Source organism: Schistocerca nitens, chromosome 3, assembly GCF_023898315.1.
Source record: "Schistocerca nitens isolate TAMUIC-IGC-003100 chromosome 3, iqSchNite1.1, whole genome shotgun sequence".
Classification (NCBI taxonomy): Eukaryota; Metazoa; Arthropoda; class Insecta; order Orthoptera; family Acrididae; genus Schistocerca; species Schistocerca nitens.
In genome coordinates this window covers 873,790,806-873,817,218 of record NC_064616.1, presented here as the reverse complement: position 1 = coordinate 873,817,218, position 26,413 = coordinate 873,790,806, and the positions used below count along the sequence as shown (strand labels likewise).

The window sequence follows — 26,413 nt, the reverse complement described above, 5'->3', positions numbered from 1 at the left end:
AACTGCGTGAGGATCCACTACAAGTACTAGGACAGTTAGGCAGGAGGTGAGAGAACTTGGATTTCATGGTTGAGCGGCTGCTCATAAGTCACACATCCTGCCGGTAAATGCCAAATGATGCCTGGTATAAGGAGCATAAACACTGGATGATTGAACAGTGGAAAAACATTGTGTGAAGTGACGAATCACAGTACACAATGTGGCAATCTGATGGCAGGGTGTGGGTATGGCGAATGCTCGGTGAACGTGTGTAGTGCTAACAGTAAAATTCAGAGGTGATGGTGTTATGGTGTGGTCGTGTTTTTCATCGAGGGGGCTTTCACCCCTTGTTGTTTTGCGTGGCACTATCACACAACAGGCCTACATTGATGTTTTAAGCACCTTCTTGCTTCCCACTGTTGAAGAGTAGTTCGGGGATGGCAATTGCACCTTTCAACATGATCGAGCACCTTTTCATAATGCACGGCGCATGGCAGAGTAGTTACACAACAATCACATCCCTGAAATGGACTGGCCTCCACAGAGTCCTGACCTGAATTGTATAGAACACCTCTGAGATGTTTTGGAACATTGACTTCATACAGGCCTCACCAACCGACATCGATACCTCTCCTCAGTGCAGCACTACGTGACGAATGCGTTGCCATTCCCCAATAAACCTTCCAACTTCTGATTCAACGTATGCCTGTGAGAGTGGAAGCTGTCATCAAGGCTAAGGGTGGGCCAACACCGTATTGAATTCCAGCATTACCGATGGAGGGTGCCACAAACTTGTAAGTCATTTCCAGCCAGGTGTCTGGATACTTTTGATCACATAGTGTATATCATCAATCTAAGAAAATGTGATTTCTCCTAAGCTCAGCTCTGAACATCAGGTGGATGATATAAAAAGAAAATTCTATTTTTAAAAAAGTGTCAGAGAACAACATTTGTTCATAATTAAATAGATCTTAGTATACTTCTGTTGTGTTACACAAATTTTAAAATGTACATTTACTGTACAGAGTTCAGTGCACAAGAAGAGAAACTTAAAACAGCTTATAATATATTATATACATTAACATTTGCAAATAAGTGAGAGATGAGAAACAATAGATACATCACTGTAAAAGATAGTCTTTCTCTGCAAATACTAGTCCAGCTATAACATGGTGCTGGAAGAGGGAAGGGAAACAATCAAAACAAGGCTTAAATATGCACTAAACCAGGTCTGTACCAAAGGAGTGGCAAGGTAGCCCCCACCAAGGGTCTAGGCACAGAGGGGATGGAGAAACTGATTAACAATAAGAAACAAAGAAGAAAGACCACTTAAGAATTAACCGGGAGAGTTATGCAAGTTCTCCTGCCCTCGTGTTTGTATCTTTTGCCTACTAGAAAAAGCCTTTTCCTTGGTCTACAATTGTAAATACACACTGTTGTGGCATTGTTGTTTCTACAGTGTCTTTTTGTCCAAGTAGTAACATAAAGAAATGGTTTCTAACCAACAGCTGTGGCACTTCTGCCAGGGGCATATGATCACCTCACTACATCTCTTCACTGAATGGATAGTAAGGGATTAAATAGATGGTTAAAAGCAAGTGATATAAAGTCAAAATATGTAGCATACTAATACTTATGAGGTTTTTGAAATCTAACAGTATTATGAAAAGGATGGAGCGTAACAATATTATGAAAAGAAAAGTTGCTACGCACCATAGAGTGGAGATGCTGAGTTGCAGATAGGCGCAACAAAAAGACTGTCACAAATAAAGCTTTTGGCCATTAGGGCATTCGTCAACAATAGACATAGACACACAAGTACAAACATCAAAACACATGCAAATGCAACTCACACATAAGACTGCAGCCACATGCAACTTAAATCACAGTGTGCTTTCAATTGCCTGTGACTGCAGTCATGTGTGTGTGTGTGTGTGTGTGCATGTGTGTCTACATCTATTGTTGACGAAGGCCTTAATGGCCAAAAGCTTTATTTGGGACAGTCTTTTTGTTGTGCCTATCTGCAACTCAGCATCTCCACTATATGGTTAGTAGCAACTTTCATTTTCATAATATTGTTACATTCCATCCTGGCTTTTCCATTGTTTGTTTTTTTGAAATCTGATGGAAGAAAAGCAAATTGTATTTGCCACATATTGTGAAACTGGTGAAGTACCTAGTGAAACAATTGTATCTACTTTTCAATGTACAACGTTGCTTATATATTGCATGGCTTAATGATCTGTCAAAAGTTAGCTCAAAACCTCACATATTAAGCAGGTAAGCAACAAACATTCCACACTCATTTCACACCATTCAAGTTTGAAAACATATCATATCTAAATTGTTGAAATTCACCATTTTTGCACATTACTTAACACTTAAATATGGAACTATCTTTTCTTTCGAAAGTTTTGGCCATTTTCACTCTCATTCCGGCTTTGGAATTTCAATAATTTTCTTGAAATAAAGACAGCTATTGCTATTATCAATAGCTAAACACAATTAATAAAATAATATGATATCAGAAGATCCAACTTTTTCTCCATGACCATTATAATGTATCACTGCAAACACATAGTAAACAGAATTTTAACATAAGTACTGTTGCAAGGAAATTTCTTAATGTATAACCACGGAAACCTCTGTACATAAAACTTGTCAGATCCAAATGTGTTAGACAGGGTGTCCATTACATTTCACAGAAAACACTTAGAAATAGGAAATTATTTATTACAAATAACAACATCACAGATATCTGGCACACACTTTTACCACTTATTCCTATCCCATTTAGTTTTTTTACTTATCTGAAAACCTTTTATGGATTTGTGTATTACCAGAATCAATCTTTTATGCTCTATAGCCTATTTTCACCTCTGGAAGTGCTTTGTGTGGAAATGCAAAATTACTCCAGGGTTCTGAGTCTTCGTTAAGCTTCCTGTTTATATTGCTACGTAAACAAGTTCACAGATCATTTGAAAACAAAAGCATACTGCACCCATAGAACCAAGAGTAGGTAGCAGAACTCTGTGGTGTGTAACCTGACATTTAGATTGACTGAGTTTATTTTGTTTACTTACATTCAGTAGCTCAGCCTGATTCTGAAAGAAAGTAGGGAGTGCTTCTGTTCAATTTTATTCTTCAGTATTTCAACTGATGTCCCTTTCTGTTGCCATTGTTTGGAGTAGGAAGGGGAGTAAATGCAGCAAAGCTTTATATGGTCTGTCATCAAAACAACTACTGTGATTACAGAAAAAACTAATGCTAAGCAACTCCTATCATGATTAATACCCCACAGACAAGTAAAAAGAATGTGTTTTTCCATATTTAGGTTTTTAGCTGAATGATTATGGAAGTATTTGGGCTACTGGCTACATTCCAAATATTGGAAATACGTTGCAAGTATTTGACAGCTACTGTTGTGTTAAACATATCTCTTCTTCAGAGTGGGAGGCAAGACACACAAGGCTCTTTTCTCACAAAAGTTCTGTTTCTTATATTTTCACACAAACCTATCTTCAAGGCAGATGTTTATATGCAGTTCATGTGTGTTGTAACTTTAATGAAGACTAACTAATCTCGGTGAAGTAAAGAGAAGTCAGTATTACAATTACATTAGAGTGACTAACTTTTTGAATTTAGTTCTTTATCACCTCATCACCTGTAAACCAAAGACCTTTCTGTAGCCTTGTGCCACTAGATGTGAGTATTGCTACTTGGAGGCTAGTTTGTGTTTTTTGAATTCACAGACTGTGTGAACTGCTCTTCCTTATTTTGTTTCTGACTTGCATTCCCAGTTATTGACTGTCTTAGCAACTCATGAGCTACAACATATTATGGTCAGAGGTGGGCTGCAGAAAATGATCATAGCAGTGAATGCTATGCTCATAATAATTCCATTTAAATTTATGTCAAGGAGGTGATCTATTCATGAACAAAAATCCAAAGAAAAATCATTTAAAGAATTTACACAAATATTTTCCTAAGGCTATCATTTTACAGCAGTTTTAATACTTTTTTATTTTTTTATTTATTTATCATTGAGCACTGCACATGCTGTTGGTGTTGACTCATAAATGAGTTATATCTAGCATATGTAATAACTGAGAAATACAAATGGTGTAGTGGAATACATTTCTAGACAGTACGCACATTAATAATCAGATATTAGGATATACTATTACAAAATCAGTAGAAATAAAACATATCACTGATATAACAACTGGAGACATATGAGGTTTAATACAAAATATCATTTTTAAAACATGTTAAAAATTTTTCTATAGTGTAAAACGCTTTTTGCTTAAACTGTCTTTGTGTAGTGTTACTGAAGGTACTCAGCGACATATTTCACGCTTAAGGTGGTAGCATGTTAAATAACTGTATCCCTATATATGTATCATTATTATATATTTATTTAAGTCCTATGGTGGGATGTAAATCTTCTGCCCATGCTGTGTGTCATGGTTATGGCAGTAGGTTTTCCTTCATATGCACCAAGCAACTAAATATATAAAAGGATGTAACAGTCAGTACTTCTGGTTTTCTTAATACGGTTTGTAGGATTCATAATTTCTTAAATCAGTGATATACTGGTACTGTAGACATGTTCATGGAAGCAAACTGTTATAGTAGATGAAATTGAGGCATATGATACTTTAAAATAACATATAGTAATGTGAATAAAATAAATTGACAGCTGTTTACAGAAAGAGTGCTTTAGTTGAGTACTGAACTCCACCAAGTTTCTGCTTAAAATAAGCTGTAGACAAAATGACATCAACTTTGTTACATATTATTGAATGATAGCTTCATTGTTTTCCAAGGCAAATAAAAGTTCACATGAAGTTCATAGAAGAAAGATAGAAGAATGAAACTGATATCACAAAGTGCTGCTAGAGATGCTGAAAAATTCTCAAGCAAGTAAAGTACCTTGCTATAAGTAGGTATTAGAAGCACATATGTATACAGGGTGTTACAAAAAGGTACGGCCAAAGTTTCAGGAAACATTCCTCACACACAAATAAAGAAAAGATGTTATGTGGACATGTGTCCGGAAACGCTTAATTTCCATGTTAGAGCTCATTTTAGTTTCGTCAATATGTAATGTACTTCCTCGATTCACCGCCATTTTGCTCAATATTGAAGGAAGGTAATGTTGACTTCGGTGGTAGTGCAATTGTGCAAACAGCTCATCAACACAGATTTTCTGTGAACGTTTGGGCAGGCATTGTTTGTGATGTCTTGATTGGGCCCCATGTTCTTCCACCTACGCTCAATGGAGCACGTTATCATGATTTCATACGGGATACTCTACCTGTGCTGCTAGAACATGTGCCTTTACAAGTACGACACAACATGTGGTTCATGCATGATGGAGCTCCTGCACATTTCAGTCGTACGCTTCTCAACAACAGATTCGGTGACCGATGGATTGGTAGAGGCGGATCAATTCCATGGCCTCCACGCTCTCCTGACCTCAACCCTCTTGAATTTCATTTAAGGGGGCATTTGAAAGCTCTTGTCTACGCAACCCCAGTACCAAATGTAGAGACTCTTCGTGCTCGTATTGTGGACGGCTGTGATACAATACGCCATTCTCCAGGGCTGCATCAGCGCATCAGGGATTCCATGCGACGGAGGGTGGATGCATGTACCCTCGCTAACGGAGGACATTTTGAACATTTCCTGTAACAAAGTGTTTGAAGTCACGCTGGTACGTTCTGTTGCTGTGTGTTTCCATTCCATGATTAATGTGATTTGAAGAGAAGTAATAAAATGAGCTCTAATATTGGAAAGTAAGCGTTTCCGGACACATGTTCACATAACATATTTTCTTTCTTTGTGTGTGAGGAATGTTTCCTGAAAGTTTGGCCGTACCTTTTTGTAACACCCTGTAGATCCTAAAATTGTGTAATAAAAGGATAATCTCAGCAAGTTTTTTTTATACAAGAGTTAGTTTAGATTATTGTAAGCATACAGTACTTTGAGGAATTTGAAGTGGAGGAGTCGAAGTAGTACCAAAAACCTTGCTGATCATAACCTGGATTTATCTTTTTCTCATCAAGAAACAGAAATTGTAACAAAAAAGTACCAATAATCTCAAGACAAGAAATAAAGCACATGAATTATCTCAATGTTTCATTTTATGAGACATTAAAATTATATTTATAGCTTTTTAACTCTTGTGAATAACACTTAGTCATGTTAAGATACTAAGGAATCCATATCCCAGTTTGAATGTATCACAACTGTGCTATAGTACAGACCTTCTCAGTTCAAGATAGTACTGTTGCCATGTAAATGCACACATCAAAATTTTCATGTAAACCAAAATACTCTGAAGCCTTGTAAAATGTAAATCTGAACTCAGTGGGAAAGTGAACCCTATTCCTCCTGAATGAGGCCAGTGTTGTGACCATTGTACTATATGGTCCAGTAAGTATGAACAATAATCAGTGAACCATCTTACAGAAACAGGACATGACGTCTAACTTACATCAACAAATAGGCAATACTCAGAAAAGTTGCTTTTGCGTACAGCATTACATGAACTGTGTATGTCTCTTGCTTATAAATTGCTGACAAGCTATTCCATTCTCCATTTGGTACTCTGCTTTGTTTTACAGGTGAGCAGCAGTTTCCCATAGTGAGGGATGAAGATGCTGAGGAAATGAAGCTCATGCAGTATCAGTACTCACCTCCACCAGAAGACATACTGAAAAAATCTTCATAATCATCAGTCCAACAATAAAAGTGATTTCATTGTTTTATAAAAAGAGCTAGACAGTGAAGTCACAGTTCCACAAAGCCAGGACACTGTTATTTTAGTTTCACAGAAAACTGTAGTGATGCAGCACTACTATAAAAATGAGCTGAGCTATAAGAAACCTGTTACAATAAAAGTTTTGGCATTATTACATAAATTACTCAAGAAAAGTGTGAAAGAAATAGCTAAAGGTAGTTAATATTTGTGTTTACATCTTTTATTTTATTTACATTACTGACCTGGCCATACTTATCCATAATTATCAGCAATACACAGTACTGGTTTTAATCTAACAGACACCAAATTTGTTATACCTTATCACTGTTTGAGGTGCAAGGAACATGAACTGTATTGGTAAGATGAAACTATGGGCTGGACTATGACACAGATTGGTTCTCTGCTTTTTGTTGGGATTATTGTACTAACTGCTGAGTACTTCTGTTGGTAGTGCAACATTCTGATAAGTAGAGATTTTGGTTACACACACACACACACACACACACACACACACACACACACACACACACACACACACACGGTATATATTACAAGTTCAGACCCACAACAAAACATTTTATGCTCCAAAAGTTTGCATCTGACTGATCTTTTAAACAGATTTGTAATGACCTTGTAACATACTGTGCTACATGCCATCTGTTAGTTTGTAAACTGTAGGTGTATTATTATTATTATTATTATTTATTTTGTCATTATTTATTTACTTATTACTGTTATTTAAATAAAAATTACTTTCCCAGATAATGATCATTTATGTTCAAATGTAGTAAATTATTATGTCTAAATACAAGATAACTCAGCATGAGGTGAGACCTTAAAATGTAGTGAATTATAATTTTGAAGCAAAATTCAGTACCAACATGTGTTAGCTAAGTCTTTCTCTGTAAATTAGCAAGGAAGTTTTTGCTTAAAGCAATAGAAATCTTTGTGTCTGTACAAAATGATTGTTTTAATTTATTATATTTATTTATTTAATAAAGATAAAATTAGTCATTGAATCAAAATTAAATGTACTGATGTATTACAACCAATAGTCTTTAAATACAAACCAAAGACATAGTGAAGATCTTCCAGGAGTGGCATTCACAAACACTACATATTGGTCTCTAAATTGTAATGTAGTGCACCTGAAGATCATTTCCTTCCTCCCATACAACAAAGTGCCAATAACACCAATAACATTATTTCGTTAGCACTTACTTTTAGATTAGTATCATGGAATGGTTGCAGACTGGCATAGGCATCACTTTAAGTATATTGTCTGCCCCATGGCACTTTTTACTTAGTACTTAATGCTTCAGTGGTGTGGCCATATATATACAACAAATAGTGGAAGCCTTGAAACAGGAAGGACAAAGAAGCAGCCTGGAAAGGACTCTGTTTGCCGGGTAGAAAAAAGTCAAGTGGCAGCATGAAGAGAAGAACTAATAAGTTGGATGAAAGTCACTTCAGACCAGCTTATCTGAAAGAAAATTTGGAAACATGATAGGTGGGAAACAACAAAGGAGCACTCTTGATGCATTGTTTCATCTGTGATAAAATTGAAAATCTTTTAGGAAAGTCTAAGTATGCTGTTAGCCATTAAGTGTAAATAAGTTATTCGAGACAGGGTTTTTATAAAATCCAAATGAATCCTAATGAATGGTCATGGATGCACGGATACACAAGGTGGCTGATGAAGCTCATCCAGGCCATTAGCAAGCCTTATTGAGTTCACACTAGCAAATTATCTTCAGTGATGTCAGATACTGGGCAATTTACAACAACAAAGTATGTATCATGTATGTTAACAAAAAAAATCAGATTCAGTAGCTACCATACTTAAAACATTGTGAATTTATAATGCAGTTTTGAATTTTATAGGATTAAACAGAGATTTTAGCAAAGGTAATGTTAGGGGTTTGGGAGAAATGGAGGACATTTAAAGAGTGTTCACAGCACACGTGGTCCGTAGCTCGTGGTCTAACGGCTAGTGTTGCTGCCTCTGGATCGTGGGGTGCTGGGTTCGATTCCCGGCTGTGTTGGGGATTTTTTCTGCCCAGGGACTGGGTGTTTGTGTTGTCCTAATCATTTCATCATTATCATCATCATTTGTGCCAGTGACTAGATTGGATTGTGGACAAATTGGACTGTGAAAAAATGGGGACTTTGTACAGACACTGATGACAGTGCAGTTGAGTGCCCCACAAACCAAATATCACAGCACATGCGCTTTCAGTGGTGTGCAAATGAATAATATATTATTTGGATTTCTTTCATGACACTTGAGTATGAATGACTAGATATTTAAACCACTCAGTATGCCAACAGTTTGTGTGGGCATGTACAAAAGCTATGAAAGAGCTGGTAATGAAAGCTGGAATAATGTTATAGAAAATAGTTGTAAGGATGAATACAGGAATCATAACATACATTTTGTATCTACTTATACATGAAGTCAATAGATATTTCTTAGCATTCAGTGACTGATAAAGATAAGGGCCGCAATAAAAATAAATTCTTCTCTGCCTAGCTACAATTGCTTTTCCTTAGAAGTTGCCTCTAATACGCATACTTATATTTAATGAAAGTTAAGTATAAAGAGGACTGTATACTGTGACTAATCAATTGCTGGACTAACACAATGACTGCCACAAGGCCACCAGCAGATGCAGCAGACCTTCACGCCATGTGCCCTCCTAAGGCCACACCCTCCAATATCTTTATATAGTGCAGTACCACAAATTAATTTGTATTTCTTGATCGAGTTGACGCTGGTGTACAGGAACTTGGGTAGAATATGTTGATCAGTATTTGACCTCCATTTTTTGCAACTTTACGTGACATACAAATATACACTGTACTAAACAGAATGGAGCATGTGGCCACCAACAGGCATACAGCATCAGATGTGGATCTATGCTGTGTTCACTGGTGTCCTCGTAGCAGTCAACATGTTACAGCAACACAGAAGTTAGGTACAATAGACATCATGCTCCTTTTCAGCTGTTATAGATTTTAGACGAATCATTGTGCCACTTCTTGGTTGAAGAAAGTGTTGCAATAAGGAAACACCATTCCAGTATCCTTAAATCTGAAAAAGGCTGATAGAAGTTGCACGAAGTAAACATTGTTCATCTCTATTGTAATTAACCCCAGTGACATTGTCAGTGCTGAGATGTCTCCAACAATGTTAGGTGAAATTCTAGAGAACCAGTTAATAGTGAATGAGTACCAGTATCATATACACAGCTTCTGATTAATATAAACTAAAAAAATAATTGTACTGGAAATGAATGAGAGACCTACCAGTACCAGATATTGGCTTCATCCTGTGACAAGGTTGCTGTGGAATGTGGCATCATAAGTGTGAAAATAGAAAGTGAATATTACACCGAAAATATTATTGGACTGTATACAATTTTTTGGTATGTACGTGGTGATGATGGTAAAAGTGCTCTTACAGAGTCTGTAGCTCTTTCATTAGATGCTTCTGTTACAGTTTGAGTGATGAATCATGGGAAGTTGACACAACAAATCGTGACTCGGATGTAGGTAGCCAATGAGGTCCTCGTTCCTAATTTTGTACAGTTCATAAATGAAGTTAGATGTTACTTTGTTACGAGAGGTTAGAATTTAACCACACCAGTGGATTTTTTGCCAGAATCGGAAGTAAGAGATATGAGTAGGTTACTACCGTCACAAATTTATATCTCAGGCCATGCTACACGTCAATCTGTTATGGCAATCTCATTTTTGTGTTGAGATTTGTTGACTTCAGCTCACAAATTATCACATTGCAACCTATCCTAGGCCTCGGGCTACACTACAGCTCAGTCTATCCTCAAAACAAGGTTTTTTTAACATGTTTTGGCTATGCCAACTCATAACCAAACACGAACTAACCCAGGCCTCAGACTATACTGCAGATCAGTCTGGCACCAGAAACACGTGTTTTGCTTTAACGTTCATTGGTTTCATCAACTCACATGTACACTGTCGTATTCCAACATAACATAGGCCGCAGTCTTCGCTACACATCAGTCTCTCAACACATCTTGGCTTTTCCTGTCACCAAAGAAATATCTAAATCATTAAGAAACCTTACATTTTTATAATTATTCTGGCGTTCCACAAAATGAAAACAAATGTAATGAAAATTGTTAAGACTTTTGTGGCCACTTGTTGACAAACTGCCTGTTAGCTTCTGTCTCGGGTTCTTCGGATGTTGTTAGTTTGATGATTTTTCTGAGGTTTCACCAGCCCAAGTGGCTTGCTTTGTCAAAGCTTCAGCCTCCATTGATGGTGGTGCACTGCACCCTAATGGGTGTCTATTGTGTCATATGTCTATACGCAAGATTTCCACACTGCTAAACATCCCTAGCTCCACTGTTTCCAATGTGATAGTAAAGTGGAAACGTGAAGGGCCACGCACAGCACAAAAGCGTACAGGCCGACCTAGTCTGTTGACTGACAGAGGCCGCCGACAGTTGAAGAGGGTCGTAATGTGTAATACTCAGACATCTGTCCAGACTGTCACACAGGAATACCAAACTGCATCAGGATCTACTGCAAGTACTAGGACAGTTAGGTGGGAGGTAAGAAAACTTAGATTTCATGGTCGAGCGGCTGCTCATAAGTCACACACCACGCCGGTAAATGCCAAACGACGCCTCTCTTGGTGTAAGGAGCGTAAACAATGGACGATTGATCAGTGGAAAAACGTTGTGTGGAGTGACGAATACCGTACACAATGTGGCGATCCGATGGCAGGATGTGGGTTTGGCGAATGCCCGGAGAACGTCATCTGCCAGCGTGAGTAGTACCAACAGTAAAATTCAGAGACGGTTGTGTTATGGTGTGGTCGTGTTTTTCATGGAGGGGCGCCTGCAGCCCTTATTTTTCTGCGTGGCACTATCACAGCACAGCCCTACATTGATGTTTTAAGCACCTTCTTGCTTCCCACTGTTGAAGATCAATTCGGGAATGGCGAATGCATCTGTCAACACGATCGAACACCTGTTCATAACGCACGGCCTGTGGCAGAGTGGTTACACGACAATAACATCCCCGTTTTGGACTTGCCTGCACAGAGTCCTGACCTGAGTCCTATAGAACACCTTTGGGCTGTTTTGGAACGCCGACTTCGTGCCAGGCCTCACCCATCGACAGCTGTACCTCTCCTCAGTGCAGCACTCCGTGAAGAATGGGCTGCCATTTCCCAACAAACCTTCCAGCACCTGATTGAACGTATGCCTGCGAGAGTGGAAGCTGTCAGCAAGGCTAAGGTGGTCCAACACCATATTGAATTAAAGCATTACTGATGGAGGGCGCCACAAACTTGCAAGTCATTTTCAGACAGGCTTCCGGATACCTTTGAACACATAGTGTACGTGTCTCCCAATTGACTAGGACCAACATCAACGAACTTCCAACATCCACACACAATGCAAGATCAACTGACACTGTAAGTGCACTTTAGCACTCGTGACAGACCGCTCTGTAATGTAGTCGGAAGTATAGGTTAGGTTGAAATGTATTTGCACAGTGGTATCGAAGACTTCAGTTAATGCAAATTTTACTCGTGCATCACCAATATCTACACATCAAAAATAGCAAAACTCCAATATAAACATGATTACCTTAGTGTTGGATAAGTTAATATCGTTAAAATGAGTCGTGCCATGCAAGAACTCTTCCTGGGAAATATGTCACGTAGTGCGTTAGCGACGAATATGTAGAAAACCGGCAATACACTCTCTCGTCTTAAACTGACAGATGTTGAATGTTCAGTTTGGGTGAGTGAACTACCAGAGCAGCTATTCAGTATTATCTGCAGTTTCGTAACACTAGGCGCGTATCCGAGAGGAGTGGATGCATGGGGAATCACAATCTCCTTCCCTTCTCTTCCCCTCCCCTCCCCTCCCCTCCCCTCCCCTCCCCCATGCCCCCCAAAAAGGAGACATTCTACTAAATGCGTTTATATTTTTATGTAAATCAATCTCAGTTTACAAAATTTTTCAGTCAACTTTTGTAGAATAGAAACTAACACTCGAAGATATTTTAGTAATAATTTAGAAAATTACAAGCTACGCTCAACACTGAACCCATGTGGATGAGTTTTCGGCTTGACGGGTTGCAGAAAACGTTCAAAACACTAACAGGCACCCTTCACATGCTGACCATACCTGATAACAAAGAACCCGACACCATCGGTATATTTTCTGTGTACAATCTAAATTTCGGCTTACGCGCCATTATCGAGTACCGTGCAATGATCTTAGACCACTGACGTATTTTGCTGTGTACTGAGCAGGATGGCATTATTTCACGCCAATATCGAGTACAGTGGTCTTAGACAAGTAACATAGTTTGCTGTGTGCTGTGTGCTGTTCAGGTTGACATATTATTTCACGCCATTATCGACTACAGCGTTGTTGGGCCATGTGTATATGTTACCCTGCACAGTACACAGCAAAATGATGTTAATGGTCTAAGAACACTTTACGCGATACTAGAGTGAAATAATATGTCGTCCTGCACAGTACAAGCAAAATACGTTAACGGCCTAAGATCGTTGTACTCGATAATGGCGTGAAATCCGAAATCTAGATGGTACACAGTAGATTGTACACAGGAATTATACATAAATATACAGCCGAGTGGCAGTCTCTTCCTTGAAAAACACCGCTGGTGTATCCATAAACAGAATTGGCAAACCACAGGACTGAGTAAGGCGAGACAAAAAGTGAAAGACCGTCCACTAAGGAAATCATTATGAAGATTGACCTTTCCAAAGTGGCGGAAATCGCTAAAAGAATCAGCATTCACTTCATTTCCACCCTCGCAGAGACAATCTGCAGATCTGAAACTTCCTGGCAGATTAAAACTGTGTGCCCGACCGAGACTCGAACGCGGAACCTTTGCCTTTCGCGGGCAAGTGCTCTACCAACTGAGCTACCGAAGCACGACTCATGCCCGGTACTCACAGCTTTACTTCTGCCAGTATCTCGTCTCCTACCTTCCAAACTTTACAGAAGCTCTCCTGCGAACCTTGCAGAACTAGCACTCCTGAAAGAAAGGATATTGCGGAGACATGGCTTAGCCACAGCCTGGGGGATGTTTCCAGAATGAGATTTTCACTCTGCAGCGGCAGAAGTAAAGCTGTGAGTACCGGCCGTGAGTCGTGCTTCGGTAGGTCAGTTGGTAGAGCACTTGCCCGCGAAAGGCAAAGGTCCCGAGTTCAAGTCTCGGTCGGGCACACAGTTTTAATCTGCCAGGAAGTTTCATATCAGCGCACACTCCGCTGCAGAGTGAAAATCTCATTCTGGAATCTGCAGACCTGTATTCACAATCTTGGTGCTAACTGGTAAAGGCGAGTACTCACTTCGTATTTGTATAATGCAAATTGTAAGATAGTCAAAGTCGTTAGTTGTTTGCAATTATAGCTCTTAAATCAACAACATGATACCTGTAAATTTCAATTTTTTGGAGAATTTATTTTCAAACTGTGTATTTCTTTTAATTGCAATTTCTTCGAATGTGTGTTAAAGTGGTGTACTAAGCACTGATAGAAGCAAATTGTTATTATTACTGTGAAACATTTTATATAAGGTATACAGGCTATGTGACAGTTACAGGCACCACCGAAACGACCGAGTAGAGGACAGTGTCACAGGCAAATAAACCTAATAAACATAGGTCCGCAAACCAATTGTTTCTCCAATACGACTTATACACTAGTACAGTCATGCCGATACTACAACACTGTTAATGTCTACATATAAGTCCTGGATGACGTTCCTTATGGTGAAAAGAGGCGCATATGATACATGTATGATGGTGCACCGGCACACTTTCATATGGTTGTTCCAGAAAACGGCAAGTGTATCGGTCGTGGCTCACCGATACCATGGCCTCCCAGGTCCCCCGACTTGAACACGTTGTTTTTGTGTGGGGATATTTAATGGTTTAGTTGTATTCCAGCCCAGTTGGCAGTGTCGATGAACTCCGGTAACGCATTCGGAACACACCTGGTATGTTTGAACGTTTGCTGGCATCGATGACGAGACGTACTGCAACTTGCCTTTACGTGGCCGCTGGCCACGTGGAGCAATTGCTATAATGTGTTTATCCTAAGGTGCATATCTGCTGTTTGGGTCTTGAGGGACTCGGTTATAGGGGAAGTCTGGAAAGAATACGCAGTTACTATTTAACCGCTCAATCTAGTAGATGAAACGGTTAAATGAACTTTTCTTATAACATATCATTGCTGGTTTATTTAGGGAAAAAAAGACTGTAACTGCGTAACTTTTAGCACTAAGACTAAATGTCAAAATATGTAAGGCACTGCTCTTTTGTACTCGTAGCCGCATGGTATGGTAAGAGTACGTGACGTGCAGTCAAAGAATATGCACAAACATAAATCACAAGAAAATTTACCAGGTCCAACATAAACTGTGCATTCTTCACGCCACCATTCGGAGCAATTGTCGCACTTAATCCACTCTTCCGTGATGGGCTCCTTGTACACTTCATCGCACCCTGGGCAGTTCAAAACATTAGGTTCCTCCTTGGGTTTGGACCTGGTTGCTCCCGAAGATGACGGCGCGGGTAAGTCCAGATTAGCCCTAGAGATTCTGCACTGTTCGTTACTGGTATTTTGTCTCTTCTTGGTTTTGTCTGGTTTAGCTTACTTTTCTAACAATGCATTATTTTTGTGAGACCCAGAAAAAAATCACGGTTTTTTTTCTGCCATTTTCTTCTTTGTTGTGGGTGGATCATATTTTGGCAGCGGATAAATACTAGGTAGGCCTGTACCTGTTCGTACATCAGCACTCTGAACTTCATTTGTGCCACGTTTCCTGGTGACTGCACAGATAAATTATCTGTCACAGAGGAGCAGTATTTGTCCGTGGGCTCCTGTTGAACTCCATGGTCTTCTTCAGTTGTTGGAAATTCGGCTCTCTTAGTGATTTCTCATGGAGCAAAGTCTGCTATGAAGACATCCGAACTGAACGGGAATATTCCCGTTGACTCGACGGATATCTCAGCTGTTTGGATTGCGGTTACTTTAGAATATGCAGCTGGAAACAAAGCACTCACATCTGTCTGCCTAATGGGTTTTCCTGGATTAGTGACCGTTAGAAATAAAGGCAGAAAGGGAGGGAGGGAAGTTAAGAGTACGCGGTTAAATCTTTCCCGATATCTTACAGCGCACTCTTAACCGATGCGCCATACAGTTCAAAAAAATATCAAAAGTGGCAGCCATTGCTTAGTTCCGCTGTTTGTCATGCCTTGGTTTGTTCTTCATAGAACGGTGATTCTTTTGGCAAATAATTTTATTTTCTGGTGCATATCTAGATAGTGCTTATTGCTTACGATACACAATTCAAAGATTACATGATTTGAAAGAAAAACTCATATTTATCTGCTATAACCAGTAAATCTGGCGGAGCTCTTCAAGGTTACATGTGATAGTGTTGCTATAAAAGCAGCAATGAATGTAGTTTTTCGTTTCCGGAGCGGGACTCGAACTCGGGACCTTTGCCTTTAGCGGGCAAGTGCTCTATCATCTGAGCTACCCAAGCAAGACTCACGCCCCGTCCTCACCGATTTACTTCTGCCAGCACCTCGTCTCCTACCTTCCAAACTTTACAGAAGCTCTCCTGCAAACCTTGCAGAACTAGCACTCCCGAAAGAAAGGACGTAGCGGCGACATGGCTTAGCCACAGCCTAGGGGATATTTCCAGAATGAGGCAAAGGTCCTGAGTTCGAGTCTCGGTCCGGCACACAGTTTTAATCTGCCAGGAAGTTTCATATCAGCGCACACCCGCTGCAGAGTGAAAATCTCATTCTGTTCACATAGAAATAATACGTCGTATCGGGGAAATCTTTGGCTTCTGGACCTATGTTTATTGCGTTTATTTGTTTGTTTCTTTGTCCTTTAATCATTCGCTTCGTTTATATCTATAATAATCAATACCTTGCATCATTCATTGTTATAATTGTTGAAATCTTAGGCATCTGTAGCTTGTAAAAGTAAGGATGAGGGTAAGTAGAACCGTGTGGTTATAACTGAAGTGTAGCAACTCACGGAGGTCCAGTGTGGGCTTTACTTATCGTAGGGCAGCGAAATTTGGTAGATATTTTAACGTGGAACCCATTTACGCTGGAAAACAAAGTAGTTCCAATTGTGAACGGCAGCAATATAGTGCTACATAGAGAGAGTATCACCGACTGGAATGTCAGAGGAGAGGCCCGATGTTATTAAATGGTTTAAAGATGATGATAAAGAAACTCTAAAACACGGGTGAGCTTGATGTGGCACCTGGAAGAGGAAGGCGTCCTATCCCGGTGGACGTTATCGACGAGATTGCTGTTGATGTAACTGACCATGCAGCACGTGCCACGGGTAGTGTTAGTGCTCGTACAGTGTCACTAGAATTGTCTGTCCCATTATCAACAGTACGGAAAGTTTTGCAGTCAATTTTACACGGGTACCCGTACAAGATCCAGCCGATGCAGCCATAATTTTGTAGTTGACTGCTAATTTATATTTTGATACAAACAGTGAGATTCTTTAATTACATAATTCTATCGTAAATGGTTTTAGTTCAAATGTATTCCATACTGTCAACCAACTGGGTGGCCAACATTGTAAATGACGAGAAATGACTGGTTTTATTGATGAAGAATTACTGAGAATGTTGAAAGGATCAGATTTTGATGTCGGAGATCCAACATTGCGAGTCTTTCTACGGAGATACGTTAGTGGACACAACTGACTGCGATAGGAGTGACTGTGACAAAAATTGTGTTGGTAATGGTGATGGCAATGGACAGCCTATCTATGGCAAGTAGAACTATAAAGAAGCCACAATTGTGACGAAGGCGCCACTCAAGATAGCGTTTACAGGTCACGTCCGTCCACAGTATATGTTTTATCAACAAGCCGCATGCGGCTGTGACTGTATTACAAACACTGCACAAAGAAGTACCTGTACTAAACGGAGTAGATACTGCGGCCGCCTGTGGGCACACGGCGTCAGGCGTTACACTTTGCTGCGTCCGCCGGCGGCTCGTGGAAGTCAACGTGTTAAACGATGCCACTGCAGCAAAATAAAACTCTATACAATATTACTTCCTTAGGTGACGTTTGTAAAATACAACAGCTTTCTGGTGACTTTTGATAGTATAGTACGTGCTCTCTAGCAAGGACAACATCTCCCAAATTAACATTTGGTAGCTCTCCTACCCGCCCTTATCTCACCACTCAAATAGCTGGTGGTTATAATCAATAGCAATCCACTACGCATGGAAACATTTCTGTTCGTCTTTCTTGCGTTCACAGCGCCGTATTTGCACCTGGTGGCCAATATGGAAGCTCATTTTTTCCAGCGTATGTCGATGATGCTTTAGAATGTCTACCCTGTGTCTCTGGCATACGATAATTACAGCCCACACTGGAACTCAGTGAAGAGTAGTAGTTGTAACCATCCGGTATTTTGGTGGTGAGAGGAGAGGCGACTAGTCGTGTGTACCGCCGACTGTTAATTTGAGAGATGCTGTTCTTGCTACAGAACAAACACTACACTACCAAAAGTCTACAGAAATCCATTGCAGTTTACAAACGTTAACCAAGGAACTAATACTGTGTAGAGCTTTATTTTACTACAATGACATCTTTTATCCCGTTGACTCCGGCGGACGCAGCAAAGTCTAACGCCTGACGCCATGTGCCCGCCGGCGGCCGCAATATCCATGTTGTGGATTGGCAGGAGAGCCAACCCAGGATTATAGAGGAAGCCGAAAGGCACGCGTTTTAGCTCACGCAGGCTGGCGTGAGGTCTGGAACAGGACAAGGAATTTAGACTTTTTTAAAAAAAGGATGTAGCTGGTGGAATACTTAACTTTAATCCATTAATGTTGAACGTAGCTCTTGTCTGTACATTATTTACAATATCAATAGTAACAACATGGCGCCTTGCTAGGTCGTAGCAAATGACGTAGCTGAAGGCTATGCTAACTATCGTCTCGGCAAATGAGAGCGTATTTGGTCAGTGAACCATCGCTAGCAAAGTCGGCTGTACAACTGGGGGCGAGTGCTAGGAAGTCTCTCTAGACCTGCCGTGTGGCGGCGCTCGGTCTGCAATCACTGGTAGTGGCGACACGCGGGTCCGACGTATACTAACGGACCGCGGCCGATTTAAAGGCTACCCCCTAGCAAGTGTGGTGTCTGGCGGTGACACCACAATCCACTCAGTTTAGTACAGGTTCATCTTTGTGGCTTGTTTATAAAACAGTCACAGCCGCAGGTGGCTTGTTGATAAAACATATACTGTGGACGGACCTGACCTGTAAATGCGATCTTGGGTGGCGCCTTCGTCACAGTTGTGGCTTCTTATTGTTGTACTTGCTGTAGATGGGCAGGCCATTGCCACCAGCATGTCATATCGTCATACAAACACGTGTACAGCGCCAGATTTTCATCTAGTGGCCACAGTTGGAACTAACTTGTTTCCCTGAGCAAATCGGTTCCGCATTATCGCATTAGGATATCTATCAGCTTTCGCTGTCATACGATAATTACAGCCCACACTGAACCTCTGTGAGGAGCTACACATTAATTATAACCACCCGGTACAATTTCCCCTCATCCTCACTTTTCACATGATAAAGATACCTATTATTTTAATAATGATAACAGTCATTAAAGAGGTTGTTTGACTGTTATAGGTATAAACGAAAGGAGCAAGTGCGAGGTCTCTTCAAAAATTCTCGAACATTCGAAATTTCGCGCCAATGGCGTGTTGGAGCGAAATGCGGTTGACATCCCTGTACAGACCTGTGTTTAATGTGTAACTCTTGGAGCCGCGCGGGATTAGCGGAGCGGTCTTAGGTGCTGCAGTCACGGACTGTGCGGCTGGTCCCGGAGGAGGTTCGAGTCCTCCCTCGGGCATGGGTGTGTGTGTTTGTCCTTAGGATAATTCAGGTTAAGTAGTGTGTAAGCTTAGGGACTGATGACCTTAGCAGTTAAGTCCCATAAGAGTTCACACACATTTGAACATTTTGTAACTGTCGGAAGTTTCATTGTTGTATATCTGTTAGTTATTGTTCTGCGCTGTATTGACTAGAACGTTGTGGCGCACAGTTTGCGAATTCCGAGATGGCAGAATTAGAGAAGCAACGTGTCTGCATTAAATTTTGCGTTAAACCCGAGCAAATCTTTACAGAGACACACCAAATGATGCAGGAAGCCTTGGTGATGAGTTCTTAAGCTGTACTCGGTCTTACGAATGGTTAACACGGTTTAAAAATGGCCTGACGTAAGTTAAAGACAATCATCGTTCAGGACACCGTTTGACGTCTACCGACGACGCTCATATCAGGAACGACAACGACATTGCGCGTGCCAATCGAAGACAGACTGTCCAAGAGATTGCAGTAGAATGTAACACTTCAATTGGATCATATCATGATATCCTGACACAGAATCTTCTAATGCATAGCTTTGCTGCCAACTTCGTCCCACGGACATGAGTTAAGAACAGCAAGAGCTTCGCACATTCATCTCTCTTGGTGCGTAACTATCGGACACAAAATGAAATCGATGTGTTGCCTAATCCTCCGTACTCTCCAGATCTGGCCCCTGCGGACTTTTTTCATTTGCAAAGTTGAAAACCTCTCTGAAAGGACGAAGTTCTTCAATAATGGACCAGATAAAATTCGCAGACGGTGCTTCGCGCTATTCAGCAACAGGCGTACCAAGACTGCTTCCGGAAGTGGAAACGGCCTTGGGAGCGGTGCATCAATTGTGGAGGAGAGTATTTTGAGGGAAACCAAGCACAATAAGTAAAGGGTATGCGTAGAAAAATTTTGTGGATGGAGTGCGGGAAGTTTTTGAACAGACATCTTACAGGACAAAGAAACAAGCAAATAAACCAAATAAACATAGATGCGGAAACCAATGGTTTCCCCGATACGACGTATTATGACTAAGTATGCGAACACCTTATAACTGAGTCCTTGAAGACCCGAACTGCAGGTATACACCTGAGGACAAACACATTGCAACAAATGCTCCGCATGGGCACCGTTCAGGTTGCAGCATGTTTCCTCATCGACGCCCGAACACGTTCAGACATACTAGCTGTGTTCCGAATGCACTAACAACCATCTGCAATGCATTTCCGGAGTTCATCGACACTTTCAGTTGGGCTGGAATACGCCAGAACTATTAAATATCCCAACACAAAAAAAAAATCCTACATGTTCAAGTCGGGGAACCTTGGAGGCCGTTAGTACTGGCGAGCCACGACTGATACACTTGTCGAAGATTCGTACTACATATTCTCGAACAGCCTGTTCACCATCATACATGTACCGCATTAGCCTCTTTTCACCATAAGGAAGGAACATCATTCACAAAGTAACAGATATTAACAGTGCTGTAAAATTGACACGACCACACTTGTGTATACATCGTGTCGGTGAAACCATTGGTTTCTGGCCCATTGTTTATTAGGATTATTTTCTTGAGTCATTGTCGTCCATTCGGTCCTTTAGTTTGTACCTGTAACAGTGAAATGTGGTAATAATAATTTTCTTAGATCAGTGCTTAATACATCTCTTTTACATAACTTCCAAGATATTGCAATTAAGAGAAATACACAATTCAAAAGCATTTGTTGGAAAAATGAAAGTTCAGTATGTCGTGCAATTGATTTAAGTACCATATTGGCAACAGACTAACGACTTTGATTACCTCACAATTTACACGATGTAAATACACTCCTGGAAATGGAAAAAAGAACACATTGACACCGCTGTGTCAGACCCACCATACTTGCTCCGGACACTGCGAGAGGGCTGTACAGCAATGATCACACGCACGGCACAGCGGACACACCAGGAACCGCGGTGTTGGCCGTCGAATGGCGCTAGCTGCGCAGCATTTGTGCACCGCCGCCGTCAGTGTCAGCCAGTTTTCCGTGGCATACGGGGCTCCATCGCAGTCTTTAACACTGGTAGCATGCCGCGACAGCGTGGACGTGAACCGTATGTGCAGTTGACGCACTTTGAGCGAGGGCGTATAGTGGGCATGCGGGAGGCCGGGTGGACGTACCGCCGAATTGCTCAACACGTGGGGCGTGAGGTCTGCACAGTACATCGATGTTGTCGCCAGTGGTCGGCGGAAGGTGCACGTGCCCGTCGACCTGGGACCGGACCGCAGCGACGCACGGATGCACGCCAAGACCGTAGGATCCTACGCAGTGCCGTAGGGGACTGCACCGCCACTTCCCAGCAAATTAGGGACACTGTTGCTCCTGGGGTATCGGCGAGGACCATTCGCAACCGTCTCCATGAAGCTGGGCTACGGTCCCGCACACCGTTAGGCCGTCTTCCGCTCACGCCCCAACATCGTGCAGCCCGCCTCCAGTGGTGTCGCGACAGGCGTGAATGGAGGGACGAATGGAGACGTGTCGTCTTCAGCGATGAGAGTCGCTTCTGCCTTGGTGCCAATGATGGTCGTATGCGTGTTTGGCGCCGTGCAGGTGAGCGCCACAATCAGGACTGCATACGACCGAGGCACACAGGGCCAACACCCGGCATCATGGTGTGGGGAGCGATCTCCTACACTGGCCGTACACCACTGGTGATCGTCGAGGGGACACTGAATAGTGCACGGTACATCCAAACCGTCATCGAACCCATCGTTCTACCATTCCTAGACCGGCAAGGGAACTTGCTGTTCCAACAGGACAATGCACGTCCGCATGTATCCCGTGCCACCCAACGTGCTCTAGAAGGTTTAAGTCAACTACCCTGGCCAGCAAGATCTCCGGATCTGTCCCCCATTGAGCATGTTTGGGACTGGATGAAGCGTCGTCTCACGCGGTCTGCACGTCCAGCACGAACGCTGGTCCAACTGAGGCGCCAGGTGGAAATGGCATGGCAAGCCGTTCCACAGTACTACATCCAGCATCTCTACGATCGTCTCCATGGGAGAATAGCAGCCTGCATTGCTGCGAAAGGTGGATATACACTGTACTAGTGCCGACATGTGAATGCTCTGTTGCCTGTGTCTATGTGCCTGTGGTTCTGTCAGTGTGATCATGTGATGTATCTGACCCCAGGAATGTGTCAATAAAGTTTCCCCTTCCTGGGACAATGAATTCACGGTGTTCTTATTTCAATTTCCAGGAGTGTACATAGTGAGCACTCACTGCAATCAGTTACAACCAAGATTGTGAATACAGGTCTGCAGATTGTCTCTGCGAGCGTGTAAATGAGGTGAATGATGTTTCTTTTATCCATTTCCGTTTTCATAATGTGCTCATAATGATTTTCTTAGTGGAGGGTGTTACCTTTTTTTTTGTCTTGTCTTACTCAAAATCCTGTGTTTGCCAATTCTGCTTGTGGACTGACCATTCGGGTCGGATTTGTTGTTCTCAGCTATGGTCAGCATATGATTGGGTGCCTTTCCATGTTTGGAACGTTTTCTGCAGCCGGTCATGCCGCAAACTCATCCACATAGGTTAGCCTTCAGGCAAGCAGCTGGAAAGCATCCAGGGTTAAACGTAGCTTGTAATTTTCTAAATTATTATTAAAACATTTTCGATAGTTTCAGTTTTTATTCTGCTTCATTCTCCAAAAGCTGACTGAGAAATTTTGTAAATTAAAACTGATATACATAAAAATATAAACACTGTTAGTAAAATGTTCCTGTGTTGGGGGGGGGGGGGCGGAGGGGGGGGAGGAGGAGAGGAGCGGGGGAGAGGAGTGGAAGGGTGGAAGATCGTTATTCCCAACGCATCCTCCCCACCCCCGCCCCTCTCGGATACACGCCTGTTGTTACGAAACTGCAGATAATACTGACCAGCTGTTCTGGCAGTTCAGTCGCTCAAACTGAACATTCAACATCTGTCATTTTAAGAGGAGAGAGACTGTGGCAGGTTTTCTACACACTCGTCACTAACACATCTACGTGACACACTGCGTGACACACCCCTCAGGAGCAGTTCATGCACGGCATGAGTCATTTTAACGATATTATTAAAACTTATCCAACACTATATTATTCATCTTTATGTAGGAGATTTCCAGGTTTTGATATGTAACTATTGCTGATACCCAATGAAAATTTGAATTAACAGAAGTCTTTGACACCACTGTGCAAACAGAAGCAAACTGTCGCATTGCAACCTAACCTATACATCAGACTACACTACAGACCGGTCTGTCACCACGGCTAGAGCGCATTTATGGTGTCGCCGGTTCTTGCGTAGTGTGAATGTTGGCACTTTGTTGATGTTGGTTCTAGCCAATTGGGTGGAGAGACGTCTACAGACGTTAAAATAACTTCTGGCGTGCCACAGGGGAATGTTATGGGACCTTGCTTTTCAAAATATATATATAAATGACCTAGTAGATAGTGTCGGAAGTTCCAGGCGGCTGTTCGCGGATGATGCTGTAGTATACAGAGAAGTTGCAGCATTAGAAAATTGCAGCGAAATGCAGGAAGATCTGTAGCGGATAGGCACTTAGTGCAGGGAGTTGCAACTGACCCTTAACATAGACGAATGTAATGTATTGCGAATACATAGCAAGAAGGATCCTTTATTGTATGATTATATGATAGCGGAACAAACAGTGGTAGCAGTTACTTCTGTAAAATATCTGGGAGTATGCGTACCGAACGATTTGAAGTGGAATGATCATATAAAATTGTTGGTAAGGTGGGTGCCAGGTTGAGATTCATTTGGAGAGTCCTTAGAAAATGTAGTCCATCGGCAAAGGAGGTGGCTTACAAAACACTCGTTCGACCTATACTTGAGTATTGTTCATCAGTGTGGGATCCGTACCAGGTCGGGTTGACAGAGGAGATAGAGAAGATCCATAGACGAGCGGCGCGTTTCGTCACAGGGCTATTTGGTAAGCGTGATAGCGTTACGGAGGTGTTTAGCAAACTCAAGTGGCAGACTCAGCAAGAGAGGCGCTCTGCATCGCGGTGTAGATTGCTCGCCAGGTTTCGAGAGGGTGCGTTTCTGGATGAGGTATCGAATATATTGCTTCCCCCTACTTATACCTCCCGAGGAGATCACGAATGTAAAATTAGAGAGATTCGAGCGTGCACGGAGGCTTTCTGGTAGTCGTTATTCCCGCGAACCATACGCAACTGGAACAGGAAAGGGAGGTAATGAGAGTGGCACATAAAGTGCCCTCCGTCACACACCGTTGGGTGGCTTGCGCACTATAAATGTAGATGTAGATGTATACAGAAGTCAATGTGAATCGCTAAATCCAGTGACTTCTTTCAGCGGAAAATCCAAACTGATTACATTTGTTTGCGATGTGGAGAGCACCAGAATAACTCTGTTTATCTAGTTATTATGAATTAAAAGTTTGCTTACTGATTTTCGTATTTCTTTGGCAACAAGAAAAACCAAGATATGTTGACTGACTGGCCTGTAGCGATGCCTGAGGTCGACGTTAGATTGTAATATAGGAATCTGTATGTGAGCTGATGAAACCAAAGAATGTGAAAGAAAAAAAATGGTTGTGGTGTCAGACTGACCTGTAGCGTAGCCCCAGGCCTACGTGAAGTTGTGGTTGGTTGAGAGTAGGCGAAGGCAACTAATGTGAAAACAAAAAACCAGCTTGCACAGTTACTTGTTGACAACCTGGGTCCATGGCTTCATGGGGCCTATGTCACACTCGAACCCTGCCATCAACTCTTATCCGCTGTAATCGGAATTCATCTGACCAGGCCAGGGTTTACCTGTCTTCTGGGGGCCAACCGATACAGTTACGAGCCCAGGAGAGGCGCTGCAGGCGATGTTGTGCTTTTAGCAAAGCCACTCTTGTCTGTCATCTGCTACCATAGTCCATTAACGCTAAATTTCACCACATTGTTCTAACGTATACGTTCGTCGTAATACCCACAATGATGTTTGCTGTTATTTCACGCAGTGTTGCTTGTCTGTTATCACTGACAACTCTACGCCAATGACGCTGCTCTCGGTCGTTAAGTGAATGCCGTCGGCTATTGTGTTGTCCGTGGTGAGAGGTAATGACTGAAATATGTTATTTTCGGCACACTCTTGACACACTGAATCTGGGAATACTGAATTTCATAACGATTTCCGAAGTGGAATGTTCCATGCATCTAGCTCCAACTATCAATTCGCGTTCAAAGTCTGTTAATTCCCGTCGTACAGTCATAATTATGCCGGAAATCTTTTCATGTGAATTACCTGAGTAAAAATAACAGCTCCGTCAAGGCATCTCCCTTTTATACCTTGTTCACTCGATACTACCGCCTCTTTATATGCGTATATCGCTGTCCCATGACTTTTGTGACCTCAGTGTATATGAGGAACATTCAACAAGTAATACAACACATTTTTTTCTGAAATCAAGTTGGTTTTATTCAGGATTCCAATACATAATATTATTCGTCACTTTTTTGGCCACAACAACCTATTTTTCAACACAATCTCCTTTCAGAACGGCAGCCTTACGGCACCGTACTGGGAGGTCCTGTGTGCCCGCATGCTACCATTCTACTGGTCGTCATCGGAGATATCGTCTTTCTGCGACAATAACCTCAGCATTGTCCATGTACTGCTTCCCGCGGAGTGTACCCCTCATTGGCCAGAC

General features: G+C 41.7%; 1 protein-coding gene across 1 annotated transcript in view; it reads left to right on the top strand.

Annotated features, from left to right (window-relative positions):
* LOC126249797 (rhythmically expressed gene 5 protein) overlaps positions 1-7,681 on the top strand; it is a 208,695-nt gene extending 201,014 nt beyond the window's left edge. Inside the window, exon 6 of the mRNA XM_049951485.1 lies at positions 6,612-7,681. Coding sequence (XP_049807442.1) covers positions 6,612-6,718 — 107 coding nt within the window. The 3' untranslated portion in view covers positions 6,719-7,681. The remainder of the gene's footprint in view (positions 1-6,611) is intronic.
* The last annotated feature ends 18,732 nt before the right edge of the window (positions 7,682-26,413 follow it).